Source organism: Schistocerca piceifrons, chromosome 8, assembly GCF_021461385.2.
Source record: "Schistocerca piceifrons isolate TAMUIC-IGC-003096 chromosome 8, iqSchPice1.1, whole genome shotgun sequence".
Classification (NCBI taxonomy): domain Eukaryota; kingdom Metazoa; phylum Arthropoda; class Insecta; order Orthoptera; family Acrididae; genus Schistocerca; species Schistocerca piceifrons.
The window spans coordinates 17,258,529-17,279,557 of record NC_060145.1 but is presented as its reverse complement, the minus strand read 5'-3'; the positions used below and the strand labels follow the sequence as shown (position 1 = coordinate 17,279,557).

Sequence of the window (21,029 nt, the reverse complement as noted above, 5' to 3'; positions counted from 1 at the left end):
GGTGTTTCCGACAGCTGAACGTCTCGTTGCGCCTTGCTTAGGGCGAGTTCGGTACGAATCTCAACACTGCTGCGTATAAATGGACGTCAGCAGTGAACTTGTAGCACTGTGTATTTTTCTTTATTAATATTGAGAATGCTGCCTGACCAGTCACAAAGACCGCACAAATTATCGCAGAAAATGCATCTCGTTTTCGCTCGGCATACACCTTATCATTAGTTCCCGCTCTATCTCAGAGTTATCGCTCACGGCGGCGTTACACGACTGTGCGATTACTCTGTCTGGCCTCGCCGCAGCCTGACGTAATACGCGCAGTGTCAGGGACTCGGGAGACGATCTCCAGTGCTGCAGCGTTGAGCAGCGGGCGTTGTACAGACAGCACCCGAGTGTCGCTCCGTTGTACGTTGCTGCCCGTCAGAACTGATCTTTCTCGTGCGCGGTGTGGTAAAAATCAGTACCGTTCCGTCGTGTTATGCGAAGACATGACAAGGAAACAGGTACGTCAAAGAAACATCCTGCGGAAGATAATCTAGTTTCGGTGTTGGTGGAAGACATGGCGTCTCGATCACGTTTGAAGAGCTAAAACTGTATGCCTGATACCTACCTTTCCAGAACCAGTAATATCCCCAGATATTTATTTTATTTTATTTTATTTTACTATCTTTTTATCAAGGTACCAAAAATTACACCACAGAGAAAATATTGCTCCCACAATTAATACACAGACTTTGTTACGCACGCTTATGCAGCGATGCTGTCTCGCAACTATGACAGGAATCGGGGCATATACAGTATTACGTCTCTTCCTGCGAGATTAAAACTGAATGCCCGGACCGTGATTAGAACCCTGATACTTCCTGTGGCGTGAGGCGTGCCCTGATTTCTGGGCCAGGAAGAGCGCTGCCAGCGTGGGGTGAGGTCCCATGTTCGAACCCCAGTCCCACAAACACTTTCAACTCGACAAGAAGTTTCAGACAAGCGTCGACTCCTCTGCATAGTGGTAGATTCATTCTGAGCTCACAGTGTCGTCTTAAAATTACGCATAAAAGAATATATTAACATGCAGAGCGACGTATGTCCTCGGAATAGTGAAGCACCTTAAACACGGTAACAAAAGCAGGTCTTTATATTTACTAAGATGGTATCTGTTTTTTCGGACATGTCCGAAAGAACAGATACCATCGGTGACCAAGCAGCTCGTTAGAATGAAATTACAATGAAATGAACACCCTCAGCTGCTTACGGGCGTTGACATACGTCAACGGGGACAGATAAAAATGTGTGCCCCGACCGGCACTCGAACCCGTGATCTCCTACTTAAGTATTAATAATGGCGAAATGCCTGACAATGACCTTGTTATTGTGGTCTTCAGTCCAGAGACTGGTTTGATGCAGCTCTCCATGCTACTCTATCCTGTGCAAGCTTCTTCATCTCCCAGTACCTACTGCAACCTACATCCTTCTGAATCTGCTTAGTGTATTCATCTCTTGGTCTCCCTCTACGATTTTTACCCTCCACGCTGCCTTCCAATAATAAATTGGTGACCCCTTGTCAAAAGCTTTCTCTAGGTCTACAAATGCTAGAAATGTAGGTTTGCCTTTCCTTAATCTATTTTCTAAGATAAGTCGTAGGGTCAGTATTGCCTCACGTGTTCCAACATTTCTGCCGAATCCAAACTGATCATCGCCGAGGTCGGCTTCTACCAGCTTTTCCATTCGTCTGTAAAGAATTTGCGTTAGTATTTTGCAGCTGTGACTTATAAGTATCAATAATGGCTAAGTGGCAGATTAACAGATTATTTCAATTTCAAAGTTACATTAACATTTAATAACCACAGCATATTTATGAATTAGATGTGGAACATAATTATTATTATTTGCAGGATAAGGAGGCTTCTTTATTGCAAACCCGGACTAACAATCACGAGCCTAACCCTGCAATTGCGCTTTACGCTATACTTGCGAATTTTACCTCTAATTCCGTCTTCAAGGGTAGTTAAGCTATCTAAATCTCTCCTGGCCACATAAATGAAATCAGGTCTTGAGTACAGTAAGATCTACCATCACCGACGAGAGGGCAGCGTAACACGTCTTCTGTCTCCGAACTCTCGACCAACAATACTGAAATTTTACTCTCGCAGACAGACGTTGTCTCACAACAATGCTTAGAATCAGGCTCCCGTGTTTCGCCATCAGATTGTAACTATCGATATCTGAGTGCTTATTTATTTCGATAGAGAATCGCAGAATCTTACACAAGTCAAAGAACAGTCTGGAGTTGTTTATATTCTTTTCGATACTCAGTGTAATATTTAATCAATGTAATGGAGAGTTCTGACCCTCTCCTTTCACCAGTACTCCCAGGTAATGGCAATCTCGTCCCAGTTCCTGCGTCTCTTCCACTCGTATCTGACGCACCGCACCTGCATCAACGTTCATGAATTTGAGGTCGGGGTACTCTACTTTCAAATGATTTTGGAGTCGATTTTCCGGTAAAAATTATTTGCCCCTTGTGAAAATCGCATTTAACCTCCTGGTTTACATGACCGATGCCAATGCTGTTTTTCACCACGCTCTTGCGGATTTGGCTGTTGTCTGACTTATTATTTGCTCTTACTATTTTTCACGTTTTATACATTCTTCAAGGGACAAAGCTAATGAATGTAATGAAATCACCAAGTAACACGCGCGGGAATAAGTACAGTACTGTTCGGTGTTTCGCTTTAACATGGTACAACTAATATTAAGAAATGTGCAAAGTTGTCTTTCTACTTTGCGATGTAGCAAGTAGTGGGGCTGTGTTGTCACAAGGCAGTAAGAAATCATTGAGCTGACCTTACCATTATTGTTGGTTGAGCAGTTAAAGTGAATGTCTCGATACAAGAAAAGATAAAAGGTTTCAAACGGCGCCCATTGTTGAACGTGTGTACCTGTGTGTCTGCGTCGCTGCGTTGGAGGCGTTGGATGGAGGCGTTGACGGAAAGATGGTGGCGTTTGCAGATCGAAGTGTAGCTAGGTTTATAACGTTTGAACAAAACAGCCGGCCGGAGTGGCCGAGCGCTTCTAGGCGCTACAGTCTGGAACCGCGCGACCGCTACGGGCGCAGGTTCGAATTCTGTCTCGGGCGTGGATGTGAGTGATGTCCTTAGGTTATTTAGGTTTAAGTAGTTCTAAGTTCTAGGGGACTGATGACCTCAGCAGTTAAGTCCCATAGTGCTCAGAGCCATTTGAACCATTTTTGAACTAAACATAACCCAGTTGCACTTCATCGGCAACTAGTGGAAGTTTACGGGATGAGTATAGTGTCATGAAAAGAGGTGTGTGTTTGGTGCCAGGAATTTGATAAAGGCAGAACGGATAGGCGAGACAGGCAAAGACCATGCCGGCGAGGTGGGTCCTCTTGAGATGAGAGCTAGGGCCGTGTCGAATGGTTCACTCGAGACGACCGTCGCATTCACGAGTGGCAGACTACGCACCAGCTCCACAGCTGTGCTAACGGAGTAGCAGATAACGCGCCACGGCAGCCTGGACTAGCGGAAGGCTTGTTGTCGCTGGGCATTGCGGCAGCTCCCAGGTGGCAACAGAGCCACAGAGAAACTGACTCTCCACCACCTGGTGCGGTATCAGGCGCTGGGGGTCCTCCATTCCCGCACCGTATCGTCACAGGGCACGAATCGTGTCTCGATCACATGACTCCCGTGATGAAGAGTGTATCAGCTGCACCATTACCTACTTTCTGCGTAACTGTTGTGCTGTAGAATTAATTTAGTTATTTCGCATAAGTCAGTGTCGATTACTACGTGTGGATTGAAATACGCGCGCAGGCGTCGGTAGCAAACTACAAAAATGATAATGTAACGTAGCAGTTTAAACTCTGAATATTGTTTTTGGAACGCCACGTATATCTTGAGCGCGAGTAAATGCGTCTTAAATATACATAGCGTGACGTAATCTCAATACGTAGGCAGAAAGTTATTTATTTTTAATGGAAATGTTACGCTCTCTTTCATCAAATGACAACGTACCGTAACCTGCAACCAACCCATAGAGTAATTATCTCTGGAGTGAGCATTGCCTTCTGCGCATGTTGTTAACATTGAACATGGACTGTCACGTGTTTTCGGTACTTCGCTGTGCGTGTGTGCTTTCCGCAGAGTTTGAAGTTTATAATATCAAGAGATTTTTTGTGTTTTCACCGTTTGTTGATAGTGTAATAGCGATGGTGAAGTACTGTTGTCGCTACAGATGCGCAGAAAAATATGTGAAAGGAAGGATAGTAACTATTCATGGGTACTATGCTTAAAAATTTCGAGACGCATTATAACTAAGGCTTCATTATGTAGACCTATTTTTCTACGATTTTATGACTATATAATAAATATTACGGCTCGTACCCCCCTTCCCCCGCCCATGAACCATGGACCTTGCCATTGGTGGGGAGGCTTGCGTGCCTCAGCGATACAGATGGCCGTACCGTAGGTGCAACCACAACGGAGGGGTATCTGTTGAGAGGCCAGACAAACATGTGGTTCCTGAAGAGGGGCAGCAGCCTTTTCAGTAGTTGCAGAGGCAACAGTCTGGATGATGGGCTGATCTGGTCTTGTAACATTAACCAAAACGGCCTTGCTGTGCTGGTACTGCGAACTGCTGAAAGCAAGGGGAAACTACAGACATAATTTTTCCCGAGGAAATGCAGCTTTACTGTATGATTAAATGATGATGGCGTCCTCTTGGGTAAAATATTCCGGAGGTAAAATAGTCCCCCATTCGGATCTCCGGGCGGGTACTACTCAAGAGGACGTCGTTATCAGGAGAAAGAAAACTGGCGTTCTACGGATCGGAGCGTGGAATGTCAGATCCCTTAATCGGGCAGGTAGGTTAGAAAATTTAAAAAGGGAAATGGATAGATTAAAGTTAGATATAGTGGGAATTAGTGAAGCTCGGTGGCAGGAGGAACAAGACTTTTGGTCAGGTGAATACAGGGTTATACATACAAAATCAAATAGGGGTAAGGGGTAATGCAGTAGTAGATTTAATAATGAATAAAAAAATAGGAGTGCGGGTTAGCTACTACAAACAGCATAGTGAACGCATTATTGTGGCCAAAATAGACACAAAGCCCATGCCTACTATAGGAGTACAAGTTTATATGCCAACTAGCTCTGCCGATGATGAAGAAATAGATGAAATGTATGACGAGATAAAAGAAATTATTCAGGTAGTGAAGGGAGACGAAAATTTAATAGTCATGGGTGACTGGAATTCGTCAGTAGGAAAAGGGAGAGAAGGAAACATAGTAGGAGAATATGGATTGGGGGGAAGAAATGAAAGAGGGAGCAGCCTTGTAGAATTTTGCACAGAGCATGACTTAATCATAGCTAACACTTGGTTCAAGAATCATAAAAGAAGGTTGTATACCTGGAAGAATCCTGGAGATACTAAAAGGTATCAGATAGATTATATAATGGTAAGACAGAGATTTAGGAACCAGGTTTTAAATTGTAAGACATTTCCAGGGGCAGATGTGCATTCTGACCACAATCTATTGGTTATGAACAGCAGATTGAAACTGAAGAAACTGCAAAAAGGTGGGAATTTAAGGAGTTGGGACCTGGATAAACTAAAAGAAGCAGAGGTTGTACAGAGTTTCGGGGAGAGCATAAGGGAACAATTGACAGGAATGGGGGAAAGAAATACAGTAGAAGAAGAATGGGTAGCTCTGAGGGATGAAGTAGTGAAGGCAGCAGACGATCAAGTAGGTAAAAAGACGAGGGCTAATAGAAATCCTTGGGTAACAGAAGAAATATTGAATTTAATTGATGAAAGGAGAAAATATAAAAATGCAGTAAATGAAGCAGGCAAAAAGGAATACAAACGTCTCAAAAATGACATCGACAGGAAGTGCAAAATGGCTAAGCAGGGATGGCTAGAGGACAAATGTAAGGATGTAGAGGCTTGTCTCACTAGGGGTAAGATAGATACTGCCTACATTAAAGTTAAAGAGACCTTTGGAGAGAAGAGAACCACTTGTATGAATATCAAGAACTCAGATGGAAACCCAGTTCTAAGCAAAGAAGGGAAGGCAGAAAGGTGGAAGGAGTATATAGAGGGTTTATACAAGGGTGATGTGCTTGAGGACAATATTATGGAAATGGAAGAGGATGTAGATGAAGACGAAATGGGAGATATTATACTGCATGAAGAGTTTCACAGAGCACTGAAAGACCTTAGTCGAAACAAGGCCCCGGGAGTAGACAACATTCCATTAGAACTACTGATGGCCTTGGGAGAGCCAGTCATGACAAAACTCTACCATCTGGTGAGCAAGATGTATGAGACAGGCGAAATACCCTCAGACTTCAAGAAGAATATAATAATTTCAATCCCAAAGAAAGCAGGTGTTGACAGATGTGAAAATTACCGAACTATCAGTTTAATAAGTCACAGCTGCAAAATATTAACGCGAATTCTTTACAGACGAATGGAAAAACTGGGTAGAAGCGTACCTCGGGGAAGATCAGTTTGGATTCCGTAGAAATGTTGGAACACGTGAGGCAATACTAACTTTACGACTTATCTTAGAAGAAAGATTAAGGAAAGGCAAACCTACGTTTCTAGCATTTGTAGACTTAGAGAAAGCTTTTGACAATGTTAACTGGAATACTCTGTTTCAAATTCTGAAGGTGTTAGGGGTAAAATACAGGAAGCGAAAGGCTATTTACAATTTGTACAGAAACCAGATGGCAGTTATAAGAGTCGAGGGGTATGAAAGGGAAGCAGTGGTTGGGAAAGGAGTGAGACAGGGTTGTAGCCTCTCCCCGATGTTATTCAATCTGTATATTGAGCAAGCAGTAAAGGAAACAAAGGAAAAATTCGGAGTGGGTATTAAAATTCGTGGAGAAGAAGTAAAAACTTTGAGGTTCGCCGATGACATTGTAATTCTGTCAGAGACAGCAAAGGACGGAAGAGCAGTTGAACGGAATGGACAGTGTCTTGAAAGGAGGATATAAGATGAACATCAACAAAAGCAAAACGAGGATAATGGAATGTAGTCGAATTAAGTCGGGTGATGCTGAGGGAATTAGATTAGGAAATGAGACACTTAAAGTAGTGAAGGAGTTTTGCTATTTAGGGAGTAAAATAACTGATGATGGTCGAAGTAGAGAGGATATAAAATGTAGACTGGCAATAGCAAGGAAAGCGTTTCTGAAGAAGAGAAATTTGTTAACGTCGAGTATAGACTTAAGTGTCAGGAAGTCGTTTCTGAAAGTATTTGTATGGAGTGTAGCCATGTATGGAAGTGAAACATGGACGATAACTAGTTTGGACAAGAAGAGAATAGAAGCTTCCGAAATGTGGTGCTACAGAAGAATGCTGAAGATTAGATGGGTAGATCACATAACTAATGAAGAGGTGTTGAATAGGATTGGGGAGAAGAGAAGTTTGTGGCACAATTTGACTAGAAGAAGGGATCAGTTGGTAGGGCATGTTCTGAGGCATCAAGAGATCACCAATTTAGTATTGGAGGGTAGCGTGGAGGGTAAAAATCGTAGAGGGAGACCAAGAGATCAATACACTAAGCAGATTCCGAAGGATGTAGGTTGCAGTAAGTACTGGGAGATGAAGAAGCTTGCACATGATAGAGTAGCATGGAGAGCTGCATCAAACCAGTCTCAGGACTGAAGACCACAACAACAACATATCACAGTGGCAGGGGACGCTCGTAGTACGGAGTCCCAGGGATGTGGCTCAGCAGGCGCGCGCCATTTGCTCCACCGACTCCACACGACGGGTATCGGCATCTGAGGGAAACTTGCAATTCCTTCGCCAACTTAGACGCCCTCCGGGTGATGTCAACGGGTGACACCACATTCTACACACTGAAGGTCTATATACAACACATTATCGCCATTATGGGAAAAATCGTTATTTTAGGAGAATGTGTTCAATATCGTCGTCCATTTATTGATTTCGCCATTAGAATGGACATCTAAATATCCGTGCAAAATTTTCAAATGTTTTGCAGTGCCAAAAGGAAAATAGAATCTTAATCCCATTCGCCAATATGTCGTCGTCTGTGTATACACCATGTTTAGAGCTTTGAAGAATCGCGATTTAGATATATCGTCATCAACTACACAAAACTTGTGCTGTTATAATATTGCACGCTGTAGACCGAGGTGACATAAGTTACGGGATAGTGATACGATATGCAGGTACACAAATGGCGGTAGTATCGCGTGCAAAAGGTGTAAAAAGTCTGTGCACTGGCGGACTGTCATTTGCACTCGGGTGGTTCACGTGAAAAGCTTTCTGGCGTGATTATGATGGCACGACGGGAATTAACAGAGTTTGAGTGCAGAATGGTAGTTGGGACTAGACGCATGGAACATTTTATTTCGGAAATCTTTAGGGAATTCGTGTCAAGGGTGTGCCGTGTTGTAGGGAAGCAGCCTACTCACGCTGTAGTAAATTCACATCAGTTTCCATTGTGTGCCAGCCAGTCCGCTGTAACTACACTCCTGGAAATTGAAATAAGAACACCGTGAATTCATTGTCCCAGGAAGGGGAAACTTTATTGACACATTCCTGGGGTCAGATACATCACATGATCACACTGACAGAACCACAGGCACATAGACACAGGCAACAGAGCATGCACAATGTCGGCACTAGTACAGTGTATATCCACCTTTCGCAGCAATGCAGGCTGCTATTCTCCCATGGAGACGATCGTAGAGATGCTGGATGTAGTCCTGTGGAACGGCTTGCCATGCCATTTCCACCTGGCGCCTCAGTTGGACCAGCGTTCATGCTGGACGTGCAGACCGCGTGAGACGACGCTTCATCCAGTCCCAAACATGCTTAATGGGGGACAGATCCGGAAATCTTGCTGGCCAGGGTAGTTGACTTACACCTTCTAGAGCACGTTGGGTGGCACGGGATACATGCGGACGTGCATTGTCCTGTTGGAACAGCAAGTTCCCTTGCCGGTCTAGGAATGGTAGAACGATGGGTTCGATGACGGTTTGGATGTACCGTGCACTATTCAGTGTCCCCTCGACGATCACCAGTGGTGTACGGCCAGTGTAGGAGATCGCTCCCCACACCATGATGCCGGGTGTTGGCCCTGTGTGCCTGGGTCGTATGCAGTCCTGATTGTGGCGCTCACCTGCACGGCGCCAAACACGCATACGACCATCATTGGCACCAAGGCAGAAGCGACTCTCATCGCTGAAGACGACACGTCTCCATTCGTCCCTCCATTCACGCCTGTCGCGACACCACTGGAGGCGGGCTGCACGATGTTGGGGCGTGAGCGGAAGACGGCCTAACGGTGTGCGGGACCGTAGCCCAGCTTCATGGAGACGGTTGCGAATGGTCCTCGCCGATACCCCAGGAGCAACAGTGTCCCTAATTTGCTGGGAAGTGGCGGTGCTGTCCCCTACGGCACTGCGTAGGATCCTACGGTCTTGGCGTGCATCCGTGCGTCGCTGCGGTCCGGTCCCAGGTCGACGGGCACGTGCACCTTCCGCCGACCACTGGCGACAACATCGATGTGCTGTGGAGACCTCACACCCCACGTGTTGAGCAATTCGGCGGTACGTCCACCTGGCCTCCCGCATGCCTACTATACGCCCTCGCTCAAAGTCTGTCAACTGCACATACGGTACATGTCCACGCTGTCGCGGCATGCTACCAGTGTTAAAGACTGCGATGGAGCTCCGTATGCCACGGCAAACTGGCTGACACTGACGGCGGCGGTGCACAAATGCTGCGCAGCTAGCGCCATTCGACGGCCAACACCGTGGTTCCTGGTGTGTCCGCTGTGCCTTGCGTGTGATCATTGCTTGTACAGCCCTCTCGCAGTGTCCGGAGCAAGTATGGTGGGTCTGACACACCGGTGTCAATGTGTTCTTTTTTCCATTTCCAGGAGTGTAGCTCTGACGTCATAAATGTTGCGCAATACGTTAAAAATCAAGCAAATGACCTAAAACTTTTCTAGCATGTCAGGAATAATACTAAATTAATGTGAGTTAAATATCAGTTCGATAACTTCAGCCATTTTCGAAATTTGGACGTTTTTCTGAAAAAATTATTGGCGCAACAGAAAAGAGCTAGAGATTTCAAAATTTATATTTAGATTCATCTTTCATAATGATTTAATAAAAACAGTACTTTGGATTTCATAAATTAAGATTTTAGTGGAAATTCATGATTTTCTGGTTTTCATCTCAAAACTGAAGGAAGCAAGATAGATTAAGTAGGCTAATAAATAAGGCTAGGATGTTTAGATTTAAATAGGTTGGAGGTCCGCTATGACTATGAAGATGTGAAAAGTTTCTTTTGAATACCTATAAAATTATAGCGATAGCGGATCTCAAAAGGGCCAGTTCAGAGCTTATCTACTGCGTGCAGTGTAATTAAATTAATTCTCTCGCCCAAAATATTTAACTTAGCCACGTCAAAATTTTATTATCAATACTTACCTGCGTGCTGAATGCACGTTTAAATTAAGAGCTTCATTGGCCATCAGCAAAAGAAGCTATAAATTATTATGTAACTTGAAGTGGTGCGTTACTAGCCCAGCGGCTAGTCGGGAGAGCCGATTTGATCAGGCGTTCCCTTAGCCGTCCGCACCGCGGCTTTATATATAAGAACGCTGCGCGAGGAAGGAAGGCCCCAGTTCTCTCCAGACGCTGAATGACACGCCATCTGTGTCGGGAGTCGCGTTGCATCGGTATCACTGCTACAAACAGCCTCGGGTGCCGTATTAAGTTACTAGAGATATGCGGAACCATGAAAACATTTCAAGTGAAGTGTTAATTCTGGGATGATTTTCATTATCTAGCTTCAGTTTGCGTATTGTCGTATTTTCACGTGCCGTCGCGGGACAGACATTCTACCAAATATTTAGCGTGGCGTTTGATGAAATATTTTCATAAAATTATGGCGAGCATTCTTTTTAACATTTAATTCGGACATTTATAGTTGCATCAGCGCATTAGACTCTGAACTGCTCTGTTAGTTAGGTTGTAGGGATACTTGTGTTTTTTATCAGTGAATTTCAAAATATACTCAACTAGTTTGGAAAACCGTTTTTGATTAGAAATCCCGGACAATCTCCTAATTACTCAGAGCTATAAGCTGCAGCTATAATGGTATTCTCAGATGAAGTGGGCACTAGGATCTCTAATTACTGGCTCCACGTTTTGTTAAATCACTTTCTGGGTGCTAAAAACTAAATAGAGAGCCAGTGTTGAGAACGGCGAAAGACAGCATCAACAACATTCTAAAAGCCAGAAACTGATTCAACATGCAAGCATTTATACAGCAATTAGATAGATTTTTTACAAATTAACCGCCGCCCCACAGTGTGTACCACATTTCAAGCATCACCTCTCACCACGGACAACACTTGACGACCGAGAGTAGCAGCGTACAGTTGTCAGCGCTAACAGGGCAGCAACACTGTGTGAAATAACCGCAGAAATCAATGCGGGACGTACAACGAACGTTTTCATTAGGAGAGTGCGGCGAAATTTGGCGTTAACAGGCTATGGCAGTAGACGAGCGACATGAGCGTCTTTCTAATAGCACGACACCACCTACTGTGCGTCTCGTGGGCTCATGACGATATCCATTGGAGCCTAGACGACCGGAAAGCCCTGGGCTTGATAGATAAGTCCCGATTTCAGTTGGTAAGAACTGATGGTAGGGTTTGAGTGTGGCGCAGACCCCACGAAGTCATGGATCCAGGTTGTCAACCAGGCAGTCGGAGCTAACATCCCATAGACGTTCGGGCTCAAATGCGGTTCCTCTCCATAGAGATGTCTTGGCTCGAACTCGTCTAGGGGTTGAACCGTACATGTCGCATTACACGCCCTAAATTACACACTTGTGACCCTTTGGTTAAATAGTCTGGCTGATGGCAAGTTTGCGAAATACAAAGTGAATATAACATACAGAGGGGTCCAAAAAAATGTATCCACCGTTTAAAAGTCCATAACTTGCTAACTAATGGACGGAGTTGTCTCATTTTTGGTGACAGTGTAGTTCAAAGTCCAACTTAAAGATATCACTGTAGGTGTTCGAAATGGTCACGATTAACATCGACAGACAAACGATGCCGCCGAACTGCAGCACGAACTACTGACTGCAACGTGTTCATTTGGATATTTGCACATGATTGTACGATGGATTCTCAAAGTTCATCCAATGTGCGTGGCGTTTGTCGATAAACGACGTCCTTTAGTGTTCCCCACAGGTAAAAGTCCAGAGGAGCTATGTCTGGGGAACGTGGTGGATACTTCACAGCACCTCTGCGGCCCATCCATATTCCTGGTAGATTTTCGTCGAGATACGCCCTAAAACGATTTTGGTAGTGGGCTGGGGCACCATCTTGTTGAAAGTAAACTCTTCTGTCTCCATACAAGTCTCGGATGGCAGGTAAAATGGATGTCTGAAGCTTCTGAAAGTACACCTCACCAGTAACTGTGCCATTAAAGAAGAATGGCCCCGGTAAGACAACCCACACCACACATTTACTCCTGGCAAATTCACGGTTTTGTCTACATTGACGTTCGGATTTTCGGCGGCCCGGTAGATGCAATTGTGGCGATTTACTGTACCACTGAGTTTGGACTGTGCCTCGTCAGACCACACAATCATCTCTGCAAACTTCATCGTTGCGCACCATGTTAGTAAACCACTCGCCGTACTCCATTCTACGATCTGGGTCGTCCTCGTTCATTGCGTGTAGCAATCGTGGGATGTCGCACTTCCACTTTGCTGTCTTCAAAATTCACCGAACACTTGAGCGACTCACTCCAGTTTCACGGGCACACTGTCTCACAGACTTTTGTGGTGAGTGAGTGAATTGTTGTAACACACGACGGGAGTTAGCTGGACTTGTTACTGTTACAGGTCGTCCAGATCGTTGTTTGTGTAAATCTTTAACACAGCCTTAGGCTTCAAATTTGTCTCGAATACGACGAATCGCTAAACGTGTCGGTGGCTCTGCTTGATACTCATTTCGCCATTACCGTTGGACCTAATTAATGTTTTCGTACTTAAAATACCACTTCAAAACTGACTTCCTTTCATCGAATGTAAGCCTTGCGCTAGCTATGTTTACTCGAGTAATTAGGTGCAACTAAGAACAAAACACTGACTATCTAGCGACTGTCATCTGACAAAACAAAACAACGCAATACAAAGCTTGTGTGGCGATTGCCGGAACTACAACTATTACACTACCAAAGATGAGACAACTCCGTCAATTAGTTTGCCAGTTGTGGACTTTTAAACAGTGGATACTTTTTTTGGACCCCTCTATATATAACATACAGCATACATAACTTGACAGTAATAATAATATCGGGAACTAAATTAACGACCCATAAATGATGTAGGCCACACAGTTGCGATTTGGTTAGAATAATGTTTATTTAGGAAGCAAACTAATAGCGCAAGTGACAGAGGCTCTGAGCACTATGGGACTTCTGAGGTCATCAGTCCCCTAGAACTTAGAACTACTTAAACCTAACTAACCTAAGGACATCACAAACATCCATGCTCGAGGTAGGATTCGAACCTGCGACCGTACCGGTCATGCGGTACCAGACTGTAGAGCCTAGAACCGCTCGGCCACCCCGGCCGGCGGAAGTGATAGTATTTAGAGTCACTGCCACACTCGAGCGCATATCCATTTGATACAGTTCGATCATTCACAATCTCATCGCGAAATAAGTCAATATTCCACCTCGTTATCTTCGCGAAAAGCTAGAGTTCATACCAGGCGCGCGGCTGCTCACCGCTCAGAGACTAAGTCCCGCGATACTACACAACGCGAAATTTTCTGAGTCGTCTCATTTCCTAGCTACCTAAACGCCGACCGTCCGCTTCCGCGTCTCCACCATCACTGACTGTTTCTGGTGTCTCCAGACGAACTGTACACTTTGGTCTCACCAGCCGAACTGTCCCCTTTGGTGTCTCGAATAGAACTGTCCCTCTCTGCCCGTCACCGGCCGCGTTTTCCGCCGAATATCGTCACTCAATTGACTAGGGCAGTTCTCTTTCCTGAAGCCGTCCATCTGATTGGCTACAGCTGATTCTACATTATTTTACATTTTAACATATTTAAATAACCAAAGCGTGACCACTTTCACGTTCTAAATAAAGTAACAATAATATCCATTACATATTAAAAGTTAAATTCTTTTACATAAAACCAATACAATTTCCTTCTTAGCTTTGAATGTCAAGGGCAGTAGCCTTGCACCAATGTCCTTTCTGACAAATACATAAAGAAGTAAAGTAACTATTATGCACTAAACTATACAACAAATATTGTATTACATAATGATTCAACAAGGTGTCATGCTCTTATCGTTCACTGTGTTTTGAGTGGAGGAAACGATGATCTGATGCTTAATTGTAAATACTGATAATTTAAAGTTACTAAGTCTCTTAAACAAATAAAGTTGCAGAGTTGATATTTACAACGTATGTCATTTTAATGATGCGCTTCTATGTGAAATGTCGATCGTTAAGATCGAACAAAGCGTTCCGATTTTAGCATTCAGGTCTTTGTTACAAAACTTGTTAATTTCATTTTGACAGTAAATCCTAAACATAGATGTGATCAATATTCAAGTTTTATTGGAACCACCATGAAAATTAATGGAGGACGGCAGATTAAAATTACAGTGGCTAGATGCCCTGCATTACTACAGAATTAAATAGTTTTCATAAATGTTTGCCTTTATGACCGATCTTAGATCCGCCATATTTAACACTGCTACGTCTCCTTGGCCGCAAAAGGCTTCTACAGGGTTTCCCTATGACGTAGGTTCTCGTTTGTCTCACTCGCGCCGGCCGGAGTGGCCGAACGGTTCTAGGCGCTTCAGTCTGGCACCGCGCGACCGCTACGGTCGCAGGTTCGAATCCTGCCTCGGACATGGGTGTGTGTGCTGTCCTTAGGTTAGTTAGGTTTAAGTAGTTCTAAGTTCTAGGGAACTGATGAGTTCAGCTGTTAAGTGGCACAGTGCTCAGAGCCATTTTTTGTCTCACTCGCACACTACAGTGTTTAGGCCTCAGTAGACAATAGACGCCTGTGAATTTCCCTAACTTGGGTGAATCTGCGCCCTTTGTGACACAAAGTACTGAATGACAGGATTCGATTCACAGTTCCTGTAGGCTGACTCTTTTGGTCATATACTTAAATGAGATCGTAATGCTCGTTAACTCACAGCACTATGCAAGCTGGTGGTGGTTCCACAATGTTGTGGACTGTGTTTAATGGACTGGACTGGGTCATTGACTGGAAATGGTTATTTTCGACTGCTTGGAGATTATTTGCAGCCATTCATGCACTTTATATTCCCAACCACCCCATGAGCCATAGACCTTGGCGTTGGTGGGGAGGCTTGCGTGCCTCAGCGATACAGGTAGCCATACCAAAGGAGCAACCACAACGGAGGGGTATCTGTTGAGAGGCTAGACAAAGTGTGGTTACTGAAGAGGGGCAACAGCCTTTTCAGTAGTTGCAGGGGCAACAGTCTGGATGATTGACTGATCTGGCCTTGTAACACTAACAAAAGCAAAACGAGGATAATGGAATGTAGTCGAATTAAGTCGGGTGATGCTGAGGGAATTAGATTAGGAAATGAGACACTTAAAGTAGTAAATGAGTCGTGCTATTTGGGGAGTAAAATAACTGATGATGGTCAAAATAGAGAGGATACAAAACGCAGACTGGCAATGGCAAGGAAAGTGTTTCTGAAGAACAGAAATTTGTTAATATCGAGTATAGATTTAAATGCCAGGAAACCGTTTCTGAAAGTATTTGTATGGTGTGTAGCCATGTATGGAAGTGAAACATGGACGATAAATGGTTTAGACAAGAAGAGAGTAGAAGCTTTCGAAATGTGATGCTACAGAAGAATGCTGAAGATTAGATGGGTAGATCAAATAACTAATGAGGGGGTACTGAATAGGATTGGGGACAAGAGGAGTTTGTGGCGCAACTTGACTAGAAGAAGGGATTGGGTTGTACGACATGTTCTGATGTTCTGGGGGAATCAAGAGATAGCCAATTTAGTATTGGAGGGCAGCGTGGAGGGTAAAAATCGTAGAGGGAGACCAAGAGATGAATACACTGAGCAGATTCAGAAGGACGTAGGTTGCAATACGTACTGGGAGATGATGAAGGTTGCCGAGGATAGAGTAGCATGGACAGCTGCATCAAACCAGTCTCAGGACTGAAGACCACCACCACCACTACCACCACCACCACCACCACAACAACAACAACAACAACAACATATTCCCAAACAATGATGGAATTTTTATGGATGACAACGCACCTTGTATCTGGGCCACAGTTGTTTACGTTCGCAGCTCGTGGTCGTGCGGTAACATTCTCGCTTCCCGCGCCCGGGTTCGATTCCCGGCGAGGTCAGGGATTTTCTCTGCCTCGTGATGACTGGGTGTTGTGTGCTGTCCTTAGGTTAGTTAGGTTTAAGTAGTTCTAAGTTCTAGGGGTCTGATGACCATGGATGTTAAGTCTCATAGTGCTCAGAGCCACTTGAACCATTTTTTTTGAACCACAGTTGTTTAAAATTGATTTGAAACAGATTGTGGACAATTTGGGTGAATGATTTGACCACCCAGATCGTCCAACATGAATCCCTTTGAACACTTAGGAGACCCAATCGAGGGGTCAGTTCACGCACAAATTCCTGCAGTGGCAACACTTTCGGAATTGTGGACGGCTATCGAGGCAGCGTGGCTCAATAGTTCTGCAGTGGATCTCAAAAGACTTGCTGAGTCCATGCCATGTACAGCTGCATGTTCTACACCAGGCAAAACGAAGTCCGGCATTATATTAGGAGGTATCCCATGACTTTTGTAACCTCAGTGTAATGTCCATTAATGTGTGTCCAGACAAGTATGTGTTTGGGGTACATTGTGGAGCAGGCTGTTTGGAGAGTACAGGTGCAGAAGTGGTTGCCACCTGCTGATCTTGTCGTTACAGGGTGTGGCTCTGTTGGTCTCGGCTACTCTGGCGTGCTGCTTTGTGCTGCCATCGAATGGCGCCAACATCCTGGCCTTATTTCCCATGGGTGGCAAAAGCCACTGGATCGTCTTTCGAGAGATGCTGGTGGAGCTGGGCAGGAGGGGCCACCACCTCACCGTGGTGACCCCCTTCAAGGAGGAACACGAGAACTGGGAACTTCTCAAAATGGCCGACCCTGTTATTGATCTTGGAGGTACGTGAATTTCCTTCCTCCTCTGATCCGTAATCTAGAGAGTAATTGGCAACAGCTCCCCATTAAACCCGTTTTCTAGCTGGCGGCCCTGCATCACTTGTCTGCTGATGTGTAATACGTGAGACCCACCACTCCCATACTTTTCCTTCGTAATGATATCTAGAACTCGTATGCAACACAGACCTGCAAAGTAGCCAGAAGAATTTTTTACAGCCGAGTAATGACGATTAGCGTAGGCGATTAGTGGAAGGCACTGCGTCACCTTCGGCAGTAATCGCTGTAAACCGAAATGTATGCCACATAATTTCGTACAAGAGAGCCGGTTAGTGAAGTGTGGTAATGGAGATTCCACGCGAGTCAAGAGTGTAACCGTCAAGAGATCCGAATCCATATCACTGTACTGCATAGCTCAGCGGTTCCCAACATGGGTATGATTGCCCCCAGAGGGGTAAAATTATATTTTCTGAGGGGTAAAAACAAACGGTTCGATAGTGTTTCGGGCAAAAAACTAAATTTTTTTAAAAGGCTATCAGTATTATCGTTATTTTATAAGACTGTAACACTGATTATACACTGAAGCGCGAAAAAAATTGGTATAGGCATGCGAAATCAAATACAGAGATATGCAAAGAGGCATAATATGGTGCTATGACCGGCAACGCCTATCTAAGACATTAAGTGTCTGCCGCAGTTGTTACAACGGTTACTGCTGCTACAATGGCATGTTATCAAGTTTTAAGTGAGTTTGAACGTAGTGTTATAGCCAGCGCGCGAGCGATGGGACGCAGCATCTCCGAGGTAGCCACAAAGTGCGGATTTTCCTGTACGACAATTTCACGAGTGTACCGTGAATATCAGGAGTCCGGTAAAACATCAAATTTCCGACATCGCTGCGGTCTGAAGAAGATCCTGCAAGAACGGTAGCAACGAAGAATGAAAAGAACTGTTCAGCGTGACATATGTGCAACCCTTCCGCAAAGTGTTGCAGATTTCAATGCTGGGCCACCAACAAGTATCAATGTGCGAACCATTCAACGAAACATCATCTATATGGGGTTTCCGAGCCGAAGGTCCACTCTTGTCCCCTCGATCACTGCACGACTAAAAGCTTTAAGCCTGGCCTGAGTCCCTCAACACCGACTTTGGAGTATTCGTCGCTGGAAACATGTTTCGTGGTCGGACGAGTCTCGTTTCAAATTGTGTCGAGTGGACGGACGTGTATGGGTGTGGAGACAACCTCATGAATCCATGGACCCTGCATGTCAGCAGGGCACTCTTCAAGCTGGTTCAGGCTCTGTAATGGCATGGGACTATTGCATTTGGAGTGATATGGGACCCTGATACGTCTAGATACGACTCTGACAGGTGACACGTACGTAACCATCCTGTCTGATCACCTGCACCCGTTCGTGTCCGTTGTGCATTCCGACGGACTAGGGCAATTCCCACACGTCCAGAATTGCTACAGAGTGGCTCCAGGAACACTCTACTGGCCACCATACTAACTGGACATGAACATTATTGAGCATATCTGGGATGCTTTGCAACGTGCTGTTCAGAAGAGATTTCCACCCTCTCGTACTCTTGCGGATTTGTGGACGGCCCCGCAGGGTTCATAGTCTCAGTTACCTCCGCCTTCAGACACAAGTCGAGTCCATGCCAAGTCGTGTTGCGGCACTTCTGCATGCTCGCGGGGGCCCTACACGATATTAGGCATGTGTACCAGTTTCCTTGCCTCTTCAGTTTATAAGTTACCAAAGTGAAAATTTGGAAAGAGTACGTCAAAATCTACAATAATATCTATTTTTAAGACTCTGGGAAAACTTTCCAGGTAAAAACACCAAACTGCTGGACTAACGGACCAGTCACAGTCGTATGCCCCACAAATCTGAATACTGTCGGTTCGACCGGCGGACGACCGATACGGGGCTACCTTTCAGAGTCACTCAGGTGCTCATAACGCTGTCTCATACGCTACGCGGCACTCCCGCGCCCTTCTCAGCGATCACTCGACATCTGGCGCTGCTCACGCCCTTTATACGCCCTAGCAGGCCTGTATCGACACTAAAGAAGAACAACGCTGATGCAGTCTGGTGGCCGTTCTACCTGTCACAGACCACCACTGAGACACTCGCGGATGGGGAGTACCTACACTAGCACTTGTCCGTGTCATGTGGATGTTCCACTTTTTTTGCCAGGCAGTGTTTTGCCGGAACCGGTTAAGATGCCGTAATTCTGTTTACACTCAGATCTAACTGTCAAAGAGTCCTGTTTAAATGACGCACTATTTCTTTTCATACACTGAAGAGCCAAATAAACTGGTACACCTGCCTAATATCATGTAGGGACACCGCGAGCACGCAGAAGTGCCGCAACACGCCGTGGCATGGACTCGACTTGTGTCTGAAGTAGTGCTGGAGGGAACTGACACCATGAATCCTGCAGGGCTGAACATAAATACGCAAGATCTCGTCTGAACTGCACGTTGCAAGGTGTCGCAGATACGCTCAATAACATTCATGTCTGGGAAGGTTGATGGTTAGCGTAAGTGTTTAAACTCAGATGAGTGTTCCTGGAGCCACTCTGTAGCAATTCTGGACGTGTGGGAATTGCCCGAGTCCGTCGGAATGCACAACGGACACGAATGCGTGCAGGTGATCAGACAGGATGGTTACGTACGTGTCACCTGTCAGAGTCGTATGTAGACGTATTAGGGGTCCCACACCACTCCAACTGCACACGCCCCACGCCATTACAGAGCCTCCACCAACTCGAACCGTCCCCTGCCGACATGCAGGGTCCGTGGACTCATGAGGATGTCTACACACCCGTACACGTCCATCCGCTCGGTACAATTTGAAACGACACTGGCCCGACTAGATGACATGTTTCCAGTCACCAACAGTCCAATGTCGGTGTTGTCGGGTCCAGGCGAATCGTAAAGCTATGTGTCGTATAGTCATCAAGGATACACGAGTGGGTCTTCGGATCCGAAAGCCCATGTCGATGATGTTTCGTTGACTGGTACGCACGCTGACACTTGTTGGTTGCCCAGCATTGAAATATGCGGCAATCTGCGGAAGGGCTGCACTTCTGTCACACTGAACAATTCTCGTTGAAACTTCCTGACAGATTAAAACTGTGTGCCCGACCGAGACTCGAATTCGGGACCTTTGCCTTTCGCGGGCAAGTGCTCTACCATCTGAGCTACCGAAGCACGACTCACTCCCGGTCCTCAAAGCTTTACTTCTGCCAGTATCTCGTCTCCTACCTTCCAAACTTTACAGAAGCTTTCCTGCAAACCTTACAGAACTAGCACTCCTGAAAGAAAGGGTACTGCGGAGACATGGCTTAGCCACAGCCTGGGGAATGTTTCCAGAATGAGATATTCACTCTGCAGTGGAGTGTGCGCTGATATGAAACTTTCTGGCAAATTAAAACTTTGTGCCCGACCGAGACTCGAACTCGGGACCTTTGCCTTTCGCGGGAAAGTGCTCTACCATCTGAGCTACCGAAGCACGACTCACTCCCGGTCCTCAGAGCTTTACTTCTGCCAGTATCTCGTCTCCTACCTTCCAAACTTTACAGAAGCTCTCGTGCGAACTTCAGCTGGTAGAGCACTTGCCCGCGAAAGGCAAAAGTCCCGAGTTCGAGTCTTGGTGGGGCACACAGTTTTAATCTGCCAGGAAGTTTCATATCAGCACACACTCCGCTGCAGAGTGAAAATCTCATTCTGAAATTTTTGTTGATCCC

General features: G+C 45.3%; 1 protein-coding gene across 2 annotated transcripts in view; it reads left to right on the top strand.

The window, feature by feature from the left end:
- The first annotated feature begins 306 nt into the window (after positions 1 to 306).
- LOC124711662 (UDP-glucosyltransferase 2-like) overlaps positions 307 to 21,029 on the top strand; it is a 65,271-nt gene continuing 44,548 nt past the window's right edge. Inside the window, exons 1-2 of one of the 2 annotated variants that reach the window (XM_047241852.1) lie at positions 323 to 497; positions 17,042 to 17,276. In XM_047241852.1, coding sequence (XP_047097808.1) covers positions 483 to 497; positions 17,042 to 17,276 — 250 coding nt within the window. In that variant the 5' untranslated portion in view covers positions 323 to 482. Of the gene's footprint in view, positions 498 to 17,041; positions 17,277 to 21,029 lie in introns of both variants that reach the window. The other variant, XM_047241853.1, reaches the window with a different exon arrangement.